Below are 15,517 nucleotides of genomic sequence, written 5' to 3'. Positions count from 1 at the left end.
GGTGGGACGATGGATGGATGGGAGAACAGTGGGTAGGAGGGTGGATGGATGGGAGGATGGACGGATGGGAGGATGGGTTGGAGGAGAAATTGAAGGATGGATGGATGGGAGGATGGATGGGAGGATGGATGGTTGGGAGGATGGACAGATGGGAGGGTGGGTGGGAGGATGGACAGATCGGAGGGTGGGTGGGAGGATGGATGGATGGGAGGATGGGAGGATGGGTGGATGGGAGGATGGATGGATGGGAGGATGGATGGGAGGAGAAATGGGAGGATGGATGGATGGGAGGATGGTGGGAGGATGGATGGATGGGAGGATGGGTGGATGGGAGGATGGATGGATTGAAGGATGGTGAGAGGATGGATGCATGGGAGGATGGATGGGAGGATGGATGGGAGGATGGATGGGAGGAGAAATGGGAGGATGGATGGATGGGAGGATGGGTGGATGGAAGGATGGATGGGAGGATGGATGGATGGGAGGATGTATGGATGGAAGGATGGATGGGAGGATGGATGGATGAAAGGATGGATGGGAGAATGGATGGATGGATGGGAGGATGAGTAGGACGTTGGATGGATGGGACAGTAGGTGGGTAGGAGGGTGGATAGGTGGGAGGATGGATGGGAGGATGGATGGGAGGATGGATGGATGGGAGGATGGGAGGATGGGTGGATGGATGGGAGGATGGATGGATGAAAGGATGGATGGGAGAATGGATGGATGGATGGGAGGATGAGTGGGACGTTGGATGGATGGGACAGTAGGTGGGTAGGAGGGTGGATAGGTGGGAGGATGGATGGGAGGATGGATGGGAGGATGGATGGATGGGAGGATGGTGGGAGGATGGATGGGAGGATGGATGGATGGGAGGATGGTGGGAGGATGGATGGGAGGATGGATGGATGGGAGGATGGGTGGGAGGATGGATGGATGGAAGGATGGATGGGAGGAGAGATAGGAGAATGGATGGTTGGGAGGATGGATGGATAGGAGGTGGGTGGGAGGACGGATGGATGGGAGGATGGATGGATGGAAGGATGGGTAGGAGGATGGATGAATGGGAGATGGACGGATGGGAGGATGAATGGGAGGAGAGATGGGAGGATGGATGGATGGATGGTTGGATTGGCGAATGGGAGGATGGATGGGAGGGGAGATGGAAGGATGAATGGATGGGAGGGTGTATGCAGGTATATCCCCAGTAAGAGTCTAGAGCAAAGAGGACACCAGAGCTGCCTAGCATAGAATGGGCTGCCCCAGGCAGTAGAGTGCCCTGATGTTAGGAGTCCATCATGAGAAGCTGGCTGACCACCAGTGGGAGATTCCTGCAGGGCCGGGTAGAGGTTGGGGGTGATTGTGAGGTGGACCTAGTTGGGGGGTCCATACACACATCGTCTCCATGACCTGTGCCTCTTTTCCCATCCCTAGCAGTCATTTCTCGATAGCTGAGCCCAGGGGATTGAGGGCTGAGGACCCACCATGAGGCGCTCCTCCTCCTCCCTCAGCCGCTTCTGCTCCTGGGCTCTGATCTCCTGCTGCTTCTTCACCTCTTGCTCCTGCTCAAACCTGCTGCACAGGTCCCTGGGGGGTTTGATGGTATACTTCTTAGGCAGCACCTTTTCCTCCTCCTTGATGGTCTGTCACCCAAAAGAAGAGGAAGGGTCAGTGGCCCTCCATCCCCCCTTTACATGTGTAATTCCAAGAGGTGAGACCCGTCCAGCCAGTCCCTCAGACCGGGGGATGGCAGCTACTCCTGTAGCCTGTGGCCTTTCTGGCCCTAAATGCAGAGGGAGCCCCAGCTCCAGCTCCGTGACCTTGGGAGGTCCTCTCACCTCTCTGAATCTCAGGTTCATGGTGTGAGAATAATAGGAGCTTTCTCCCCAGCCTCTTTCTGAGAAGTAAAGACAGAAAAAATGCCCGAGGGAGGTACCTGTCAGGGCCAGGAGCTCAGGAGGTGTGGCTTTCTCCTCTTCAGTCCTCACCACCCATCCTAGCCATGACCTGGGTCTGATCCAGAAGTGGGGAGAATTGTCAGGAGTTGGATTTTTCAGATCTTGTCATCGGAGGGCCTCATATGTTGACTTTAAGAGTTTGCTGGGCCAGGAAGGAGAAGAAACTCTGTGTGTGTGTGTGTGTGTGTGTGTGTGTGTACGCTTGCGTGTCTACAAATGTGTGCTAGGTGGCAAGAAGTATTCCCAGGAAAGAGCACTGCAGAGGCTGCAGAGGTGGGCCTGTGATAGTTATGAAGGAGAAATAGTGAATCCCCAGCATTTCAAGTTCACCTGACCAGGGCTTCAGTCCCTGAGTCTCCATTTTCCTGCTGTGTGACTTTGGCCACATTATGTTACCTTTTGATTTCATCAACATACTCATCTGTAACATAAAAGTGACAATATCTACCACACTGGGCCATCGTGGGGAGCAATGAGCGCAATGGACATGAAAGTGGATTTTAAACCCGAAAGTTCTCTGCATCTGTTTGCTATTGATATAACGTTAATCATTAAGCTTTTGGCTGAGCTGAGAGAGCTGAGATGCCCGGGTGGGAGCTCAGAGGCTTTTTCTTTTTGGAGCCAGAGTATCCCTCTGTTGCCCAGGCTGGAGTGCAATGGTGCGATCTCAGCTCACTGCAACCTCCACCTCCCAGGTTCAAGCGATTCTCCTGGCTCAGCCTCCCGAGTGGCTGGGTTTACAGGCATGCACCACCACGCCCAGCTACTTTTTATATTTTTAGTAGAGACGGGGTTTTGCCATGTTGGCCAGGCTGGTCTGGAACTCCTGGGCTCAAGTGGTCCACTTGCCTCAGCCTCCCAAAATGCTGAGATTACAGCCTCCCAGAATGAGCCACCGCACCCAGCCAGAGGCTTTTGAAGCCAAAAGCCATGGCAGAGCTCATGCTCCATCTTCTCTTGGGGAGGTGGGCCTGAGAGAGCAAGGCTCTTCTTGTGCCTCCCCTTCTGTCTCGCCCTTCTCCTACCAGAGCACCCACCCTGGGGTCCCTGGGTGCTCACCCAGGTATAACCCAGGTACACAGTGATCCTGCTGGGTGCCTCAGGTCCCTGGATCCCCATCTCCAAGCTGCGGACACCCACGGGAGCCTGACCCTGATCCCAGAGTCCTGGAATTAATCCACCTCATGAAGAGCATTTTCTGTCTGTAGCATGACTATTTTCTAAATGTAAAGAAATGCATTTGTGATTCTGATATTCATTTCAGAGTGTTTCTCGTGTCTGTAGCAGCCATAATGGAGATCTTAATGAGCAGATCTAAAAACACAGCCACCAGCCACTGAACAGTTGGTGATTTTTTTTTTTTTTTTTTTTTTTTTTTGCTATTAAAAAGGGGCCTTGAGGGCCAGGCACGGTGGCTCATGCCTATAATCCCAGCACTTTGGAAGGCTGAGGCGGGAGGATTGCTTGAGTCCAGGAGTTCACGACCAGCCTGGACAACATAGTGAGAACCTACAAAAAACAAACAAAATTAGCTGGCCGTGGTGGTACATGCCTATAGTCTCAGCTACTTGGGAGGCTGAGGCAGGAGGACCGCTTGAGTCCAGGAGGTTGAGGTTGCAGTGGGCCAAGATCATGCCACTGCACTCCAGCTTGGGTGACAGAGTAGGAGGGACCCCATCTCAAAAAAAAAGCAGGGTGGTGGGGGGCTTTTTACCTCAGGAGTGTGGTACTGAGAACCAAATGTCTGTCTACTTGTCTGTTGTTTTTTATTTTTTTAATTTATTTTTTGAGACAGAGTCTTGCTCTGTTACCCAGGCTGGAGTGCAGTGGCGCGATCTCAGTTCACTGCATCCTTTGCCTCCCGGGTTCAAGTGATTCTCCTGTCTCAGCCTCCTGAGTAACTGGGACTACAGACACACGCCACCACGCCTGGCTAATTTTTTTGTATTTTTGGTAGAGACGGGGTTTCGCCATGTTGGCCAGGCTGGTCTCGAACTTCTGACCTCAAGTGATTTGCTCGCCTTGGTATCCCAAAGTGCTGGGATTACAGTCATGAGCCACCGCACCCGGCCTATTTTCTTATATAAAAATGGCTGCCTGGATTTTTATCAAATGCATAGGGTAAATTTGGAATCGTTTGACTTAAGATATAAGCTATGTGGCATTCATAAAATTTACCAAGCGGGGAGCATAGTAGCTGAAAACTGAGTTACAACAGACAGAGAAGAACAGCCAGCTTGGAAAACTGGGCTGGATGTGTTAAGACACCAAGGACATAAATCACTGGTGGTTTGAAATATGAACTCCAGGGCAGCGGAAGGGCTGGTGCTGAGGGATCTGTGTCCACGTGGCCAGGGCCGGGGATGAGGCGGCAGGGATGGACGCCTCTAAGGATGGCACGACAACACCGGGAATGTTCCTCCTTTGGGAAACCCAGGCAGCTCGAGCCCGACCATACCTCCTTGGGCTTCACAGTGAGTGGGCACACCTCCCGCGTCAGGTCCATGTGGCACAGGTCCAGTGAGCCGTAGCCGTTGACGCAGTAAGCATCATAGCCAGAGCCGATAAGCATGGAGCAGAGCAGCGTACTGAAGTCAAAGCAGTTCCCCTTCTGGTACTTGAGCACAGTGGTCGAGGAGTACATGTGCGAGGGCTGGTCACAGTGGGACGGTCAGCACAGCTGGGGCCCCGCTGCCCCAGCCTGTCTTCCCCACAGGTCACAGCCCACCACCTGTCAGGGTGGGGAGCCAGGACCAATGCACAGGCTGGACCTGCTTTGGGTCCCTAACCCTTGTGGGGTCAGGGATCCTGCTAAGAATGGAATGACAACCAGACGCCATGCCATTCACATTTGCCTGTCATTTGAAGGGGCTATGGACTTCCTGATAGGGGAAACCTTCTGGACTATAGAAGTGTCTGATCTAATGCCCTCTGATTGGTAAGTTTACTGTTTTGCTCCAATGTTCCCCCTTCCTTCGATCCCCACCTTTCCTCCTCCTCCCTTTATCAGTTCTCCACTGTTGACCTCGCCCTTTCTTCCTCCCTCCCTCTATTCTGAAGGAGAAGCTGACGAAGTTGGTCAGAAGCCCAAAGATGGGGTTAGGGCCATGGGCAGCCGGGCCTCCCCTCTCTCTTTCCTGCACCGCTTGAAGCCATGGCAGGGAAGCTCTGAACGCAAAGGAGAAAAGAGGTGGGAACCAGAAGCCCAGACTTGCTGTGTGTCCTCAGGCAAGTGGCTGTCTCTCTCTGGGCCTGTTTGCCCTTAGGGGCCCTGAGAGGCTGTGCCCTGAGCCTGGCCGAGCTTCCTTTTCCCAGAACATGCCTGACATCCCATTGAAGGAAATAATGTACACAGTGATCCGTTTCCAAGGCAAAGTGCCTTGAATAGGCTTAGGTCAGCAAACTACAAAAAACCCAGGATATACTAGGCCTCTGCTTGAATAGCCAATGCCTGTTTGTCAGCCTTCTCCTTCCTCCCCCTTACCTGCCGCCTTAGTTGCCCTCACTCAAACCAAAAAAGTTTAGCCTAAGATAAAAGTTTACTAGTCTGCAAAATAGCTCGCTTTGTCTGTTCTTATCAGCTTGCCCAGCTAGTCAGGTCATAAGTCAAATACTTAAAGAGCCCCTGAGCTAACTAGGATTGCAATGCATTGTGGGTTGCAACAAAATGCTGCAAAACAACCCTAGAAAAAACACCTAAAGCCCCTGCCTAACAATCAATAGGTGATGTCTGGGAAGATTGTGACCCCATAGTACTCAGCCTGTGAGGAACCAGGGGAGGGACCTGCACACTAGGGGATAAACTGCTTGTTAAAACTATGCTGGGTGTGTCTGCCTATCAGACACCCAATCTTGCAAGACCATCATTAAAAGTCTCACTTTCGCTGTTCTCCAGGTCTCTAAGTCCATTCTTTTTTTTTTTGAGAGTTTTGCTCTTATCACTCAGGCTAGAGTGCAGTGGCGCCATCTTGGCTCACTGCAACCTCCGCTTCCCAGGTTCAAGTGATTCTCCTGCCTCAGCCTCCCCAGTAGCTAGGATTATAGGCATGCGCCACCACGCCCTGCTAATTTTTGTATTTTTAGTAGAGATGGGGTTTCGCCATGTTGGTCAGGCTGGTCTCGAACTCCTGACCTTGTGATCCGCCCGCCTTGGCCTCCCAAAGTGCTGGGATTATAGGCGTGAGCTACCACGCCCGGCCTCTAAGTCCATTCTTTGGGTTTGGATGGGTGAGTTTGTTTCTCACACCATCTTAGTCCTAGTGGGCTCAGGCATGCAGCCTGTGAGTGGTGCTTACCGGCTTGAGGGGGTCAGGCAGGGGCACCATGGTGAGGAAGTCGGAGACAAACTGGGCACAGCTGTCCCAGTTGTAGAGCTCGGGGTAGGGCATCAGTGTGGGCCGGAGGGTTGTGCTCACGAACTTCTGCAAGGAGAGAGATGGTGCCAGTGGGGTCAAGGCAATAAAAACCTGTGAGATCAGGCTTGGGGCCTTCCCTGAATCCACAGGGGGACCCTAGAGGCCTGAGCAAATGCAGGAGGCCAGGCCCACATGCCCTGGGGTGGCAGAGCAGCCCTTGGCTGGGAAGATGATGCCCAGATCTGGCACATGGCAGCCATCAGTGGCACAGTGGCAATGACTGGGAGGCCCCTATCACGTTGCCAGCACCCGGAGACAGCACAAGCATATTCTGGATCTGGACTTTGAAGGGCTTTGAAGTTTTGCCGCCTTCAACCCCTAGGGCATCGTGGAGACACCTGAGGCCCAGAGCGGGCCTGAGAGCTGCCTGAGGTGACCCAGCAAGTCAGGGCTGAATGAGGAGATCAGGTCTGTTTCCTGGGGTTCCTGGGAGCGCTGTACTCTCCTCCCAGGAGCGATGCTCTCCCTGGGGCCTACAGAGGTTCTGGGCTGGGGCCAGCTGGCGGCCAGTACAGTCTGAAGCCTCAGAGGTCAGCCTGTCCAGGGAAGGACAGAGAAATAAGACAAACTGGACCAGGACAGGCATAAGAACCTAAGCTCTGGCTTCTTCCTTCCAGCCCTGTGACCCAGAGCATGTCTCTGAGCCTTTCTGGGCCTCAGTTTCTCCATCTGTAGATGGAATGACATGGGATTCATCCAGGGGGTGGGAAACAGCTACCCATGAGCTGACAGGGACCCACAGACCCGCTTTATTTGGCCCATGTGGCAATGTTTAGCATTTATGTCAGCTGCCAGCATTTAAAAACCAGAGACTCCCACACAAATCCCGAGTCTCCTCTTGATCGGGTAACCCCAGGCCTGCAGTTTCCCCACAGCAATCAGCAGCTGCCTCTTTAGGCGGGGGCATGGGGCCTCCAGACCACCACCACCCTCCAGGGTAATCTGCACTGAGCCTGCTGAGGCCTGCTGGCATTCGAATTTACGTTGCCCCCAGACTAGAAGCGCTCTGGCCCACAGGAGGTCTGTGATTTGGCCCAGTGACCTTGGAGAACCTGCCCCACTTCCCTGTGCCCTCTGCTCTCCAGCCCCAGGCTCCCCAGCCCTGCCCTCAACATGCCAGCCTTACGGGCACTTCACACTCATTCAGGGGGTGCAGGAAGAGGGGCACACGGTCCGGGCACAGATGGCTGTACTGGCGGGAGAAGTTGTCTGCCACCTGCAGCAGGTGTTCCTCCTTGGGTGTGTTGGTTTTGTAGGAAACGGGCAGCTTGGAGATGTCAATAGTGTCCTTGGTAAAGGCCCTGTGCCACAACAGGGATGGCATTAGGGAAGCCATGCCTGGCACACAGGAGCCCTGGTTCCACTGAATTGCCATTGGCTCTACCCCTTCCTCATTTAATCCTCACAGCTACTGAGAAGGCAGGTATCACTAACATCTGCACATTTTTATATATATATATATATATATATATATATATATATATATATATATATATATACACATATATTTAAGAGACAGGTCTTGCTCTGTTGCCCAGGCTGGAGTGTGATAGCACAATCATAGCTCACTGCAGCCTTGAGCTCCTGGGCTTAAGTGACCCTCCCACCTCAGCCTTCCAAGTAGCTGGGACTATAGACACCACCACACCTGGCTAATTTTTGTATTTTTTGTAGAGATGGGTGGGGGGGTCTTGCTATGTTGTGCGGGCTGGTCTCGAACTCCTGGCCTCAAGCGATCCTCCCACCTTTTCCTTCTAAAGTGCTGAGACTACAGATGTGAGCCACAGCGCCCAGCCAGCACCTGCACTTTTAGACAGATAAAGGCACTGAGGCACCGAGAGGCTGAGTGACTTGTCCAAGGTCACACAGCTAGTTGGGAGAGCATGGACACTCGGCCCAGGCCATTTGAAAGCAGAAAGCCTTCACTCTTAACTGCCTCCCTCTATCTCCTGGTCACCCTGCCAGACCAGGCGCCACCACTCTGCCTGGGTCTCCCTGTGCCCAGCCCCGGTCTGCCCTTGCCAGGGCCCCCACTCTGCCACACTCACGGCAGCTCCGCTGAGACGGTGATCTGGATCTCCGACAGCTTCTTCTCCAGGTCTCTGAGCGTCTCCTGCTTCAAGGTGGTTTCCTCCTTCCGCACCTCGACTGGCCTCATCATTTTCTCCATCCTCACCCATTCAGCCCGCTCGGCCGCCTCCTCCCGCTCGGCCTCCTCCTCCTCCTCCACCTTCTCCCTCAGGACCTCCATTCTGGAGTGTCTCTGGCTGTCTGGAGATGGAATGTCTCTGTGGGGAAGGGTGAGTATACTCCATGGCCGACTGTCAGACCAGGCAGGAGCCACGAACACCACCTGGGCATCCCTGGGAGGTCTGGGAGATGGTTTTGAGGAGGTGTCAAACACATAGGGAGTGATTCCCTCTTTGACTTCCTTTCAAACATGGAGAAAGTCTCTGTTTGGTGCTACCCCATCTGTAACACCTTTCTAATCCTGGCAAATATTCCTTTACAACAAAGACAAAGCAGGCCTCTGGTTGGAAGCCATCCTCAGGACAGGACAGGGAAAGGCATGTGTCGATTTGCTTTTAGTGTATTTGACAGTTATCTTTTTTTAAAATTTTTTATTTTTTTGAGACAGGGTCTTGCTCTGTCACCCAGGCTTGGAGTGCAGTAGCGCGATCATGGCTCGCTGCAGCTTCAAACTCCCAGGCTCAAGCAATCCTCCCACCTCAGCCTCCCCAGTAGCTGAGACCACAGGCGCACACCACCACATCTGGCTATTTTTTTTTTTTTTTTTGGTAGAGACAGGGTCTGGCTATGTTGCCCAGGCTCAAACTCCTGGCCTCAAGCGATCTTCCTGCTTTGGCCTCCCAAAGTACTGGGATTACAGGCATGAGCCATTGTGCCAGCTGACAGTTATGAATGACAAATACTGCTAATGCTGTGGGGATTACTATAGTATCGTCAAGTTTCCTATTTAAATAAATGAATTGGTTGGGTGCGGTGGCTCATGCCTGTGATCCCAGCAATTTGGGAGGCCGAGGCAGGCGGATCACTTGAGGTCAGAAGTTCGAGACCAGCCTGGCCAGTATGGCGAAACCCTGTCTCTACTAAAAATACAAAAATTAGCTAGGCATGGTGGCACATGCCTGTAATCCCAGCTACTCAGGAGTCTGAGGCAGGAGAATCACTTGAACCTAGGAGGCGGAGGTTGCAGTAAGTTGAGATCATACCACTGCACTCTAATCTGGGTGACAGAGCGAGACTCCGTCTCAAATAAATAATAAATAAATGAATAAATAAATTGGTTTAAAGAAAATCCCAGCAGTAAGGTGATATGGACTACAACCCACCCAAAAATAAAGATGGCAGGTGAATGATATCTCACTTGATCAAACTGGGAACCGAGGCACAGAGAGTGAAGGTGCCTGCACCAAGGCATACAAACAGGGAGTGGGGGGTGGGGGCACCAGAGCCTGTTCTCTCTTGGCCAAGGCCTGTGTTGGCCCAGAGAACAGGCTGCGTTCTGTGATCCACGCAGAGATGCCACATGTGCTCACCATATGTCCTGTGGCCACAGAGCAGAGCCTCACTGAGCGGGGACTGCTAGTCACCTACCCAAAGATCCAGTCTCCTCTTCTGTACGGCAGAACCCCAGTTGTGTGGGGGGCAGCAGTGTGCCTGGTTTGAATTGCTCAGCTTCCCAGATTCTCTTGCAGCTAGAGGTGGCCCTGTGATGTGACCTGGTTCTGGCCAATGAGATGTGGGCAGAAGTGATTGGGGAGCCCTCTGCCCTTCTCCTCCTCCCTCCTGGAATGTGGAGATAAAGTGGGAGGTGGGGCAGCCAAGGCGATACCATGAGGTGACCACACATGAGGGCTAAAGCTGCCTGCTAAGGATGGCAGGGCCGAGAGACCAGGGAGCTGGGGTCCCCAGTGGTGCCACAGAGGCCTGGAGTGCCACCTCCAGCCTTTCCTTATATAAGAAACCTCAGCCTCTATGTAGGTCCCTGTTCCACACCGCCCAACGCCACCCCAGCTGATGCACTATCTGCAGCCTCCCAGCTGGGGTCTTTCCATTTCTGTCCTCGAACATCTGTTTTCCTTATGGCAAATGGGGGTCCAGAGATGAGGAAAACAAACGAAACCCACAGGACAAAGGGGGCGATTAGTAAGGAGAAAAAAGCAGAATGCCCTCGACTTTCTAATCATCCCCCCCTTCCCTGGGTGAAGCCAGGAGCAAGAGGGCAGAAGGGAGCAGCAGATAAAGGCTGGCCCCCATTTCCCACTCCACACCTACATGGGCCGCCTCAGCCTCCTAGGGAGGTGAGTTGCTGGCCACCAGCCATGACTGAGCCTGGTTGGGGAAACCCTGGCTTTGCCAGTAGCTCCTGCTGGACCCTTGGGTCACTGTCTGCTCCTTTCTGTGCCTCAGTTTCTCTTTATAATAGGAAGGGAGGGCAGATATTTTCTGTCCAATTCTGATATTCTGTGCTCTGGGACTCAGGAGGGGATGAATGCTCGTCTGGCTAGAGCCCACCCAAGGCCCAGGTGGCCCAACACCATTCAGGACCCCAGATCCTCAGGGGAGAACCTCTAGCCAAGCAGCACTTCCCAGTGATCAGATCCATTTGTCGGCCTCTTGGTCCCAGAGAGAATGAGCCCACGGAGGGCAGTCATTACCATTACAAGGCACTTACAGTTTGCTGAATGCCTACTGTGTGTCAGACCTGTGCTGAGGGCTGTACGGAGATCATCTCACTTATCCTCTACTGACTCTATGAGGCAGACACTGAGGACACCCACTTTGCAGATGAGAAGATTGGGGCCCAGAGAGGTTAAGTGCACTGCTTAAGGTCACAGCCAGTAAGTAGCAGGTCTGGGATTTGAACCCCTGCATTTCTGGTTGTGAAACCTGTGTGTCTCAGGCTGGAAGAGATATGAGATGGGGAAGTGCTAGAAGGGATGGTGGGGGTTGGGGAATGGTGGGCAAGGAAACAAGTAGGCTGAAGAGGAAGCCAACGTGTCAGTCCCAGAACACCACCAGAGGCAGAGCTGGGGAGAAGAACCCACAGCACTTTATTCCCTACACAGGTGGCCTCTTCAGCTATAGCCCACTGTGGGGAAGGCAGTCTTATCTCAAGGTTCCCTAGATTCTGCCCCAACCCACAGGCCCTTCCCTGCACCCCCTCTCCACCAGCAACTTCCTCCTCCCAACACACATAAACACACACACACACCCCACCAACAACTTCCCCAGAAAGATCAGGGCTGGAGGCCCCCAGGCAGAAGGGGGCCACCAGCCTCGCCCTCTCCCTGCCAGACAGGGTCCAGCCACCCCAAGTCCCTTGCTCCCTCCTCACCCCTCCGAGGACAGCCTGCTCTAGCTGTTAGCCATCTCCATGGTAACAACCTGGGAAGCTGAAGGCCGGTCCTGGGAGAGGAGGCTTCTGGGAAATGTAGTCTTCCCAGGTTGCATGGGTCCTTCTGCCAGCGGTGCACTGGTATAGTGGGGCATCGACTTGCTAGTTGTTAAACTTTCCAAAATTTTTATGAAACACAGCCATTATTAAAAATTAAGAGGGCTGGGCACGGTGGCTCACACTTGTAATCCCAGCACTTTGGAAAGCCGAGGCGGGAGAATCCTTTGAGCCCATGAGTTCAAAACCAGCCTGGGCAATATATAGTGAGACCGTCTCTTAAAAAAAAAAAAAAAAAATTGGCCATGGGGTCATTTACACCACAAAAATTAGCAAATGCCAAGACCAGGGCTTTTCCCCTGAGCCAGCCAGTTGTTAAACATTTACCAGCACACTGAAGCCCCTGCCCCACGGCATGCCAAATGTGGCCTTGATCGAGACAGACAGAAACCAGTGTGGGGCCTGGAGTAGCTGCCAGCTGCGGTGGACAGAACCAGGCTGCCTTGACTGAGTCCTGGGTTCTAGTCCAGGCTGGAGCTCTGATTTAGAACGTTACCTCGAAGTCCGGGGAAACCTATCCATTAGGCTAGTGGCTCATGAAAATGTTTAATTTCTTTTAAATTCAGAAGAAAAAAATGAGAATAATAATGACTATATAACTATGAATCTGCCCTGAATTATGTTTGTGTTTTTACCAATACAGTCCTAAAATATAATCTTTACTGTTTTATTTTTGGAGGGAGGGGTGCACGGGCCTTTTTTGATCAGGGGATAGGGCTGGCAGGAGGGAATCCAGACTGTCACTGTGCTGACAAGTTTGCACAGTTAGTGTTACTGCTAGAAACTTAGGAATTGCCTCAATTCTCATGAATAGAGAATGATGTTCCCCCTCCCGGTTGGAATATCATGCAGCCATAAAAATAAGCTGTAAATGATCAATTGCACTGTGGAGAGCTCACGAGACAGTGTGCGTATTTCAGACTTGGTGCTGAGCAACTCGTAATTACCTCTGTGGGGAACTGGCTGGGATGAGGGCAGGAAGGGGGGAGGGAGGAGAAAGGAAACAGGTGATGTGTTATGCTGGTGGGATGCAGCATAGGCTTCATTCTCCTTTTTCAACCCTATGCAACACTTCATTCCTTTTACGTATTTATTCATTCCTTTTTCTCTTCATACCCACTTTCATTTCCCACCTCTATAAAGCAACCATTCTGATGTGTATTTTTTTTCCAAAATGAGTATTGTTTTGCATGCTGGTGTTTTTAATATATGTTTAATATGAGACTGAACAAATATATCCTTCTGGTTCTTATATTTTCATGAAGGGCTGTGTTTTTAAGATCTCTCCACGTTATTGTGTGGATCCACACTTATTACCTCTTTGTTCTTCCAGTGACGGGCACTCGGTGTCCAGGTGTTCTAGAGGGAGCTTTCAACGTCCCCAGGCACTGATAGTTGTTTAGGTTGTTGCTGGAAACATGGAAAGATCAAACAAATGCTAAACGTGCCCCAGCTCTGAACCAAATTCCTTAAACCCTCATATAAACTCCATAAACCCACCTCCTCGTTATGAACAGACACATCTCCCTTCTTGCTGTCTGTCATGAGAACACTACAGCCTTCCCTATGTACGTTTCCCTAATAAATGCTTTGGATGGATACGGATCACCCCGGCACTTAGTGTTTATTTCTTTGGAATTGCAACTGGCCCTATCTCTTGATGGTTTGGGGCAGTCTTGAGGGAACTCCCCAGCAGACATTGGGTGGGCTGGGCAGACCACTCAGATTTGCTACCAGCTCCCTCCCATCACAGACAATGCTACACAGGTCTAGGGGTGTCTAGATCTGGAAGAATGTTTCTTTAAGATAAACAACCAGTAGCAAGATTGCTGGCTCAGCAGAAGCACTGTGTTTTTCTCCAGGCAGCTGAAGCAGTCTAGACTCTCCCTGGCTCCCATATCGTCCCTGCCCGTTGGTACCATCTAGCTTTCTAGTTCATCAGTTTAATAAGGATACAATGAGGTCTCATTGTCATTTCAATCTGCAGCTCTCTGATGACTAATGATTTTAAATGTGTCTTCATGAACTAATGTGTTAGTTTTAGGTATTTCCTCCTCTGAAAATGACGATGCCACCCTTGTCATGTATTAAATCCCCGAGGTGGCCATGGGTCTGCCTCTGAGCACTCTATGCTGTTCCACTGATCTTCTTTCCTATCCCTGCACAGACACCACGTTGCATTTACCAAACTGGCCTTGTAATATCTTTATGTCTAGAGGTCAAGTCTTCCTTCTATGCCCCTCTTTCTGTGTTTTCTTTTTGAGACAGGGTCTAGCTCTGTCGCCCAGGCTAGACTGCACAGGCATGATCTCGACTCACTGCAACCTCCGCCTCCTGTATGCCCTCTTTCATTAAGATTGACTTAGCTATTTGAGGTCTATATGCCTCCATATCAATTTTAAAAGTTTCTGGAGAATCAAAATAAAATCAATTAGAATATTTATTTTTTTCCTTTATTTTATTTTATTGTAGAGACAGGGTCTCGCTATGTTGCACAGGCTGTTCTGGAACTCCTGGGCTCAAGCAATCCTCCTGCTTCAGCCCCCCAAAGTGCAGAAATTAGAGATGTGAGCCACCGTGCCCGCCCCAAAATCTTTATTGTAATTGCATTCAATTCATTAATTGATGAAGGATTTACATCTTTTAGTGTTGCCTATCTGACAGCATGGAGCAAATAAGTCTTCTTTTTTCCTGTGTATTTGTTATGTTGTAATGAAAAAATACAAGGAATGAAGAGATTTGGGCAGAACAGAAAACCAGGCAGGAGCCATGGCAGAAGGGACCCTCTCTGTGCCCAGAACGTGATGAGATGATGGCCAAGGCAAAGCTCTGGCTTTGCCACATTCATTCTGGGCCAGGTAGGCCAGGCAGTGGGCAGTCCTTACAGGCACTGTCTCATTTATTCATTTCCTTCATTAACCCTGTGGGGCAGCTACTGCTATTTCTGTTTTACAGGCTCAGTAGTTGAAGAATTTGCCCAAGACAAGTTGCAAAGACAGAATTTGAAACTGGTGAACTGAGATCAGGGTCTGTGCTCCCACCTGTGATGATGCCCCATCTCCTAGGTGGCTATTGTTGCTGTGCAATGACAGAGGAACTCCATCCATCCGCTCTGGGCTTTGGAGTGTATTTTCACCAGAGCCCCCTTGGCCTTATGGGTGCTCAACTTGGCACTTGGAGCTGCTTTTGCAGGAACCCCGGGTGATGAGGAACTCCAGCCCCTCGGCCCCTGCCTAGCCCCAGGGTGGAGAGCCAGCCAGAAAAGCAGTGCACCCCCAATGCTAGCCACACCTTCTTATCTGCCCTCTCCATCTGAGCCAGGAAGCCCAGCCATCAGGGACTTGTGGTCTTGTTGGTCCCACATCCCACTAAGCAGTTTGGGAAACTCTGCAACCCAGGATTTCCCTTGAGACTGGGGGTTGGGACCAGATGATAATTATTCTTCTTCTTTTTTCTTCTTCCTCCTCCTCCTTCTCCCTCCTTCTTCTTCCTCTTCCTTCTCCTCCTCCTCCTTCTCCACCTTCCTTCTCTTCCTTCTCCTTCTTTTTTTTAAAAACATGGTCTTGATTTGTCATCCAGGCTGGAGTGCAGTTACGTCATCATAGCTCACTGCAGTCTTGAACTGCTGGGCTCGAGTGGTCTTCCTGCTTCCTCTTCCAAGTAGC

The 15,517-nt window shown here is 51.5% G+C and overlaps 1 protein-coding gene across 6 annotated transcripts in view; it reads right to left on the bottom strand.

The window, feature by feature from the left end:
* DRC7 (dynein regulatory complex subunit 7) overlaps positions 1-11,803 on the bottom strand; it is a 36,432-nt gene extending 24,629 nt beyond the window's left edge. The window contains exons 1-7 of one of the 6 annotated variants that reach the window (XM_024233699.2): positions 11,736-11,803; positions 9,992-10,122; positions 8,422-8,661; positions 7,500-7,674; positions 6,254-6,379; positions 4,417-4,611; positions 1,485-1,643 (exon numbers count right to left, since the gene is read on the bottom strand). In XM_024233699.2, the coding sequence (XP_024089467.2) occupies positions 1,485-1,643; positions 4,417-4,611; positions 6,254-6,379; positions 7,500-7,674; positions 8,422-8,624 (858 nt within the window). In that variant the 5' untranslated portion in view covers positions 8,625-8,661; positions 9,992-10,122; positions 11,736-11,803. Of the gene's footprint in view, positions 1-1,484; positions 1,644-4,416; positions 4,612-6,253; positions 6,380-7,499; positions 7,675-8,421; positions 8,662-9,991; positions 10,184-11,735 lie in introns of all 6 variants that reach the window. The other 5 variants (XM_054533969.1, XM_054533968.1, XM_054533970.1 and 2 more) reach the window with 5 other exon arrangements.
* Positions 11,804-15,517: the final 3,714 nt, after the last annotated feature.

Source organism: Pongo abelii, chromosome 18 (assembly GCF_028885655.2).
Source record: "Pongo abelii isolate AG06213 chromosome 18, NHGRI_mPonAbe1-v2.0_pri, whole genome shotgun sequence".
Classification (NCBI taxonomy): Eukaryota; Metazoa; Chordata; class Mammalia; order Primates; family Hominidae; genus Pongo; species Pongo abelii.
This window is presented reverse-complemented; position numbering and strand designations above follow the sequence as displayed.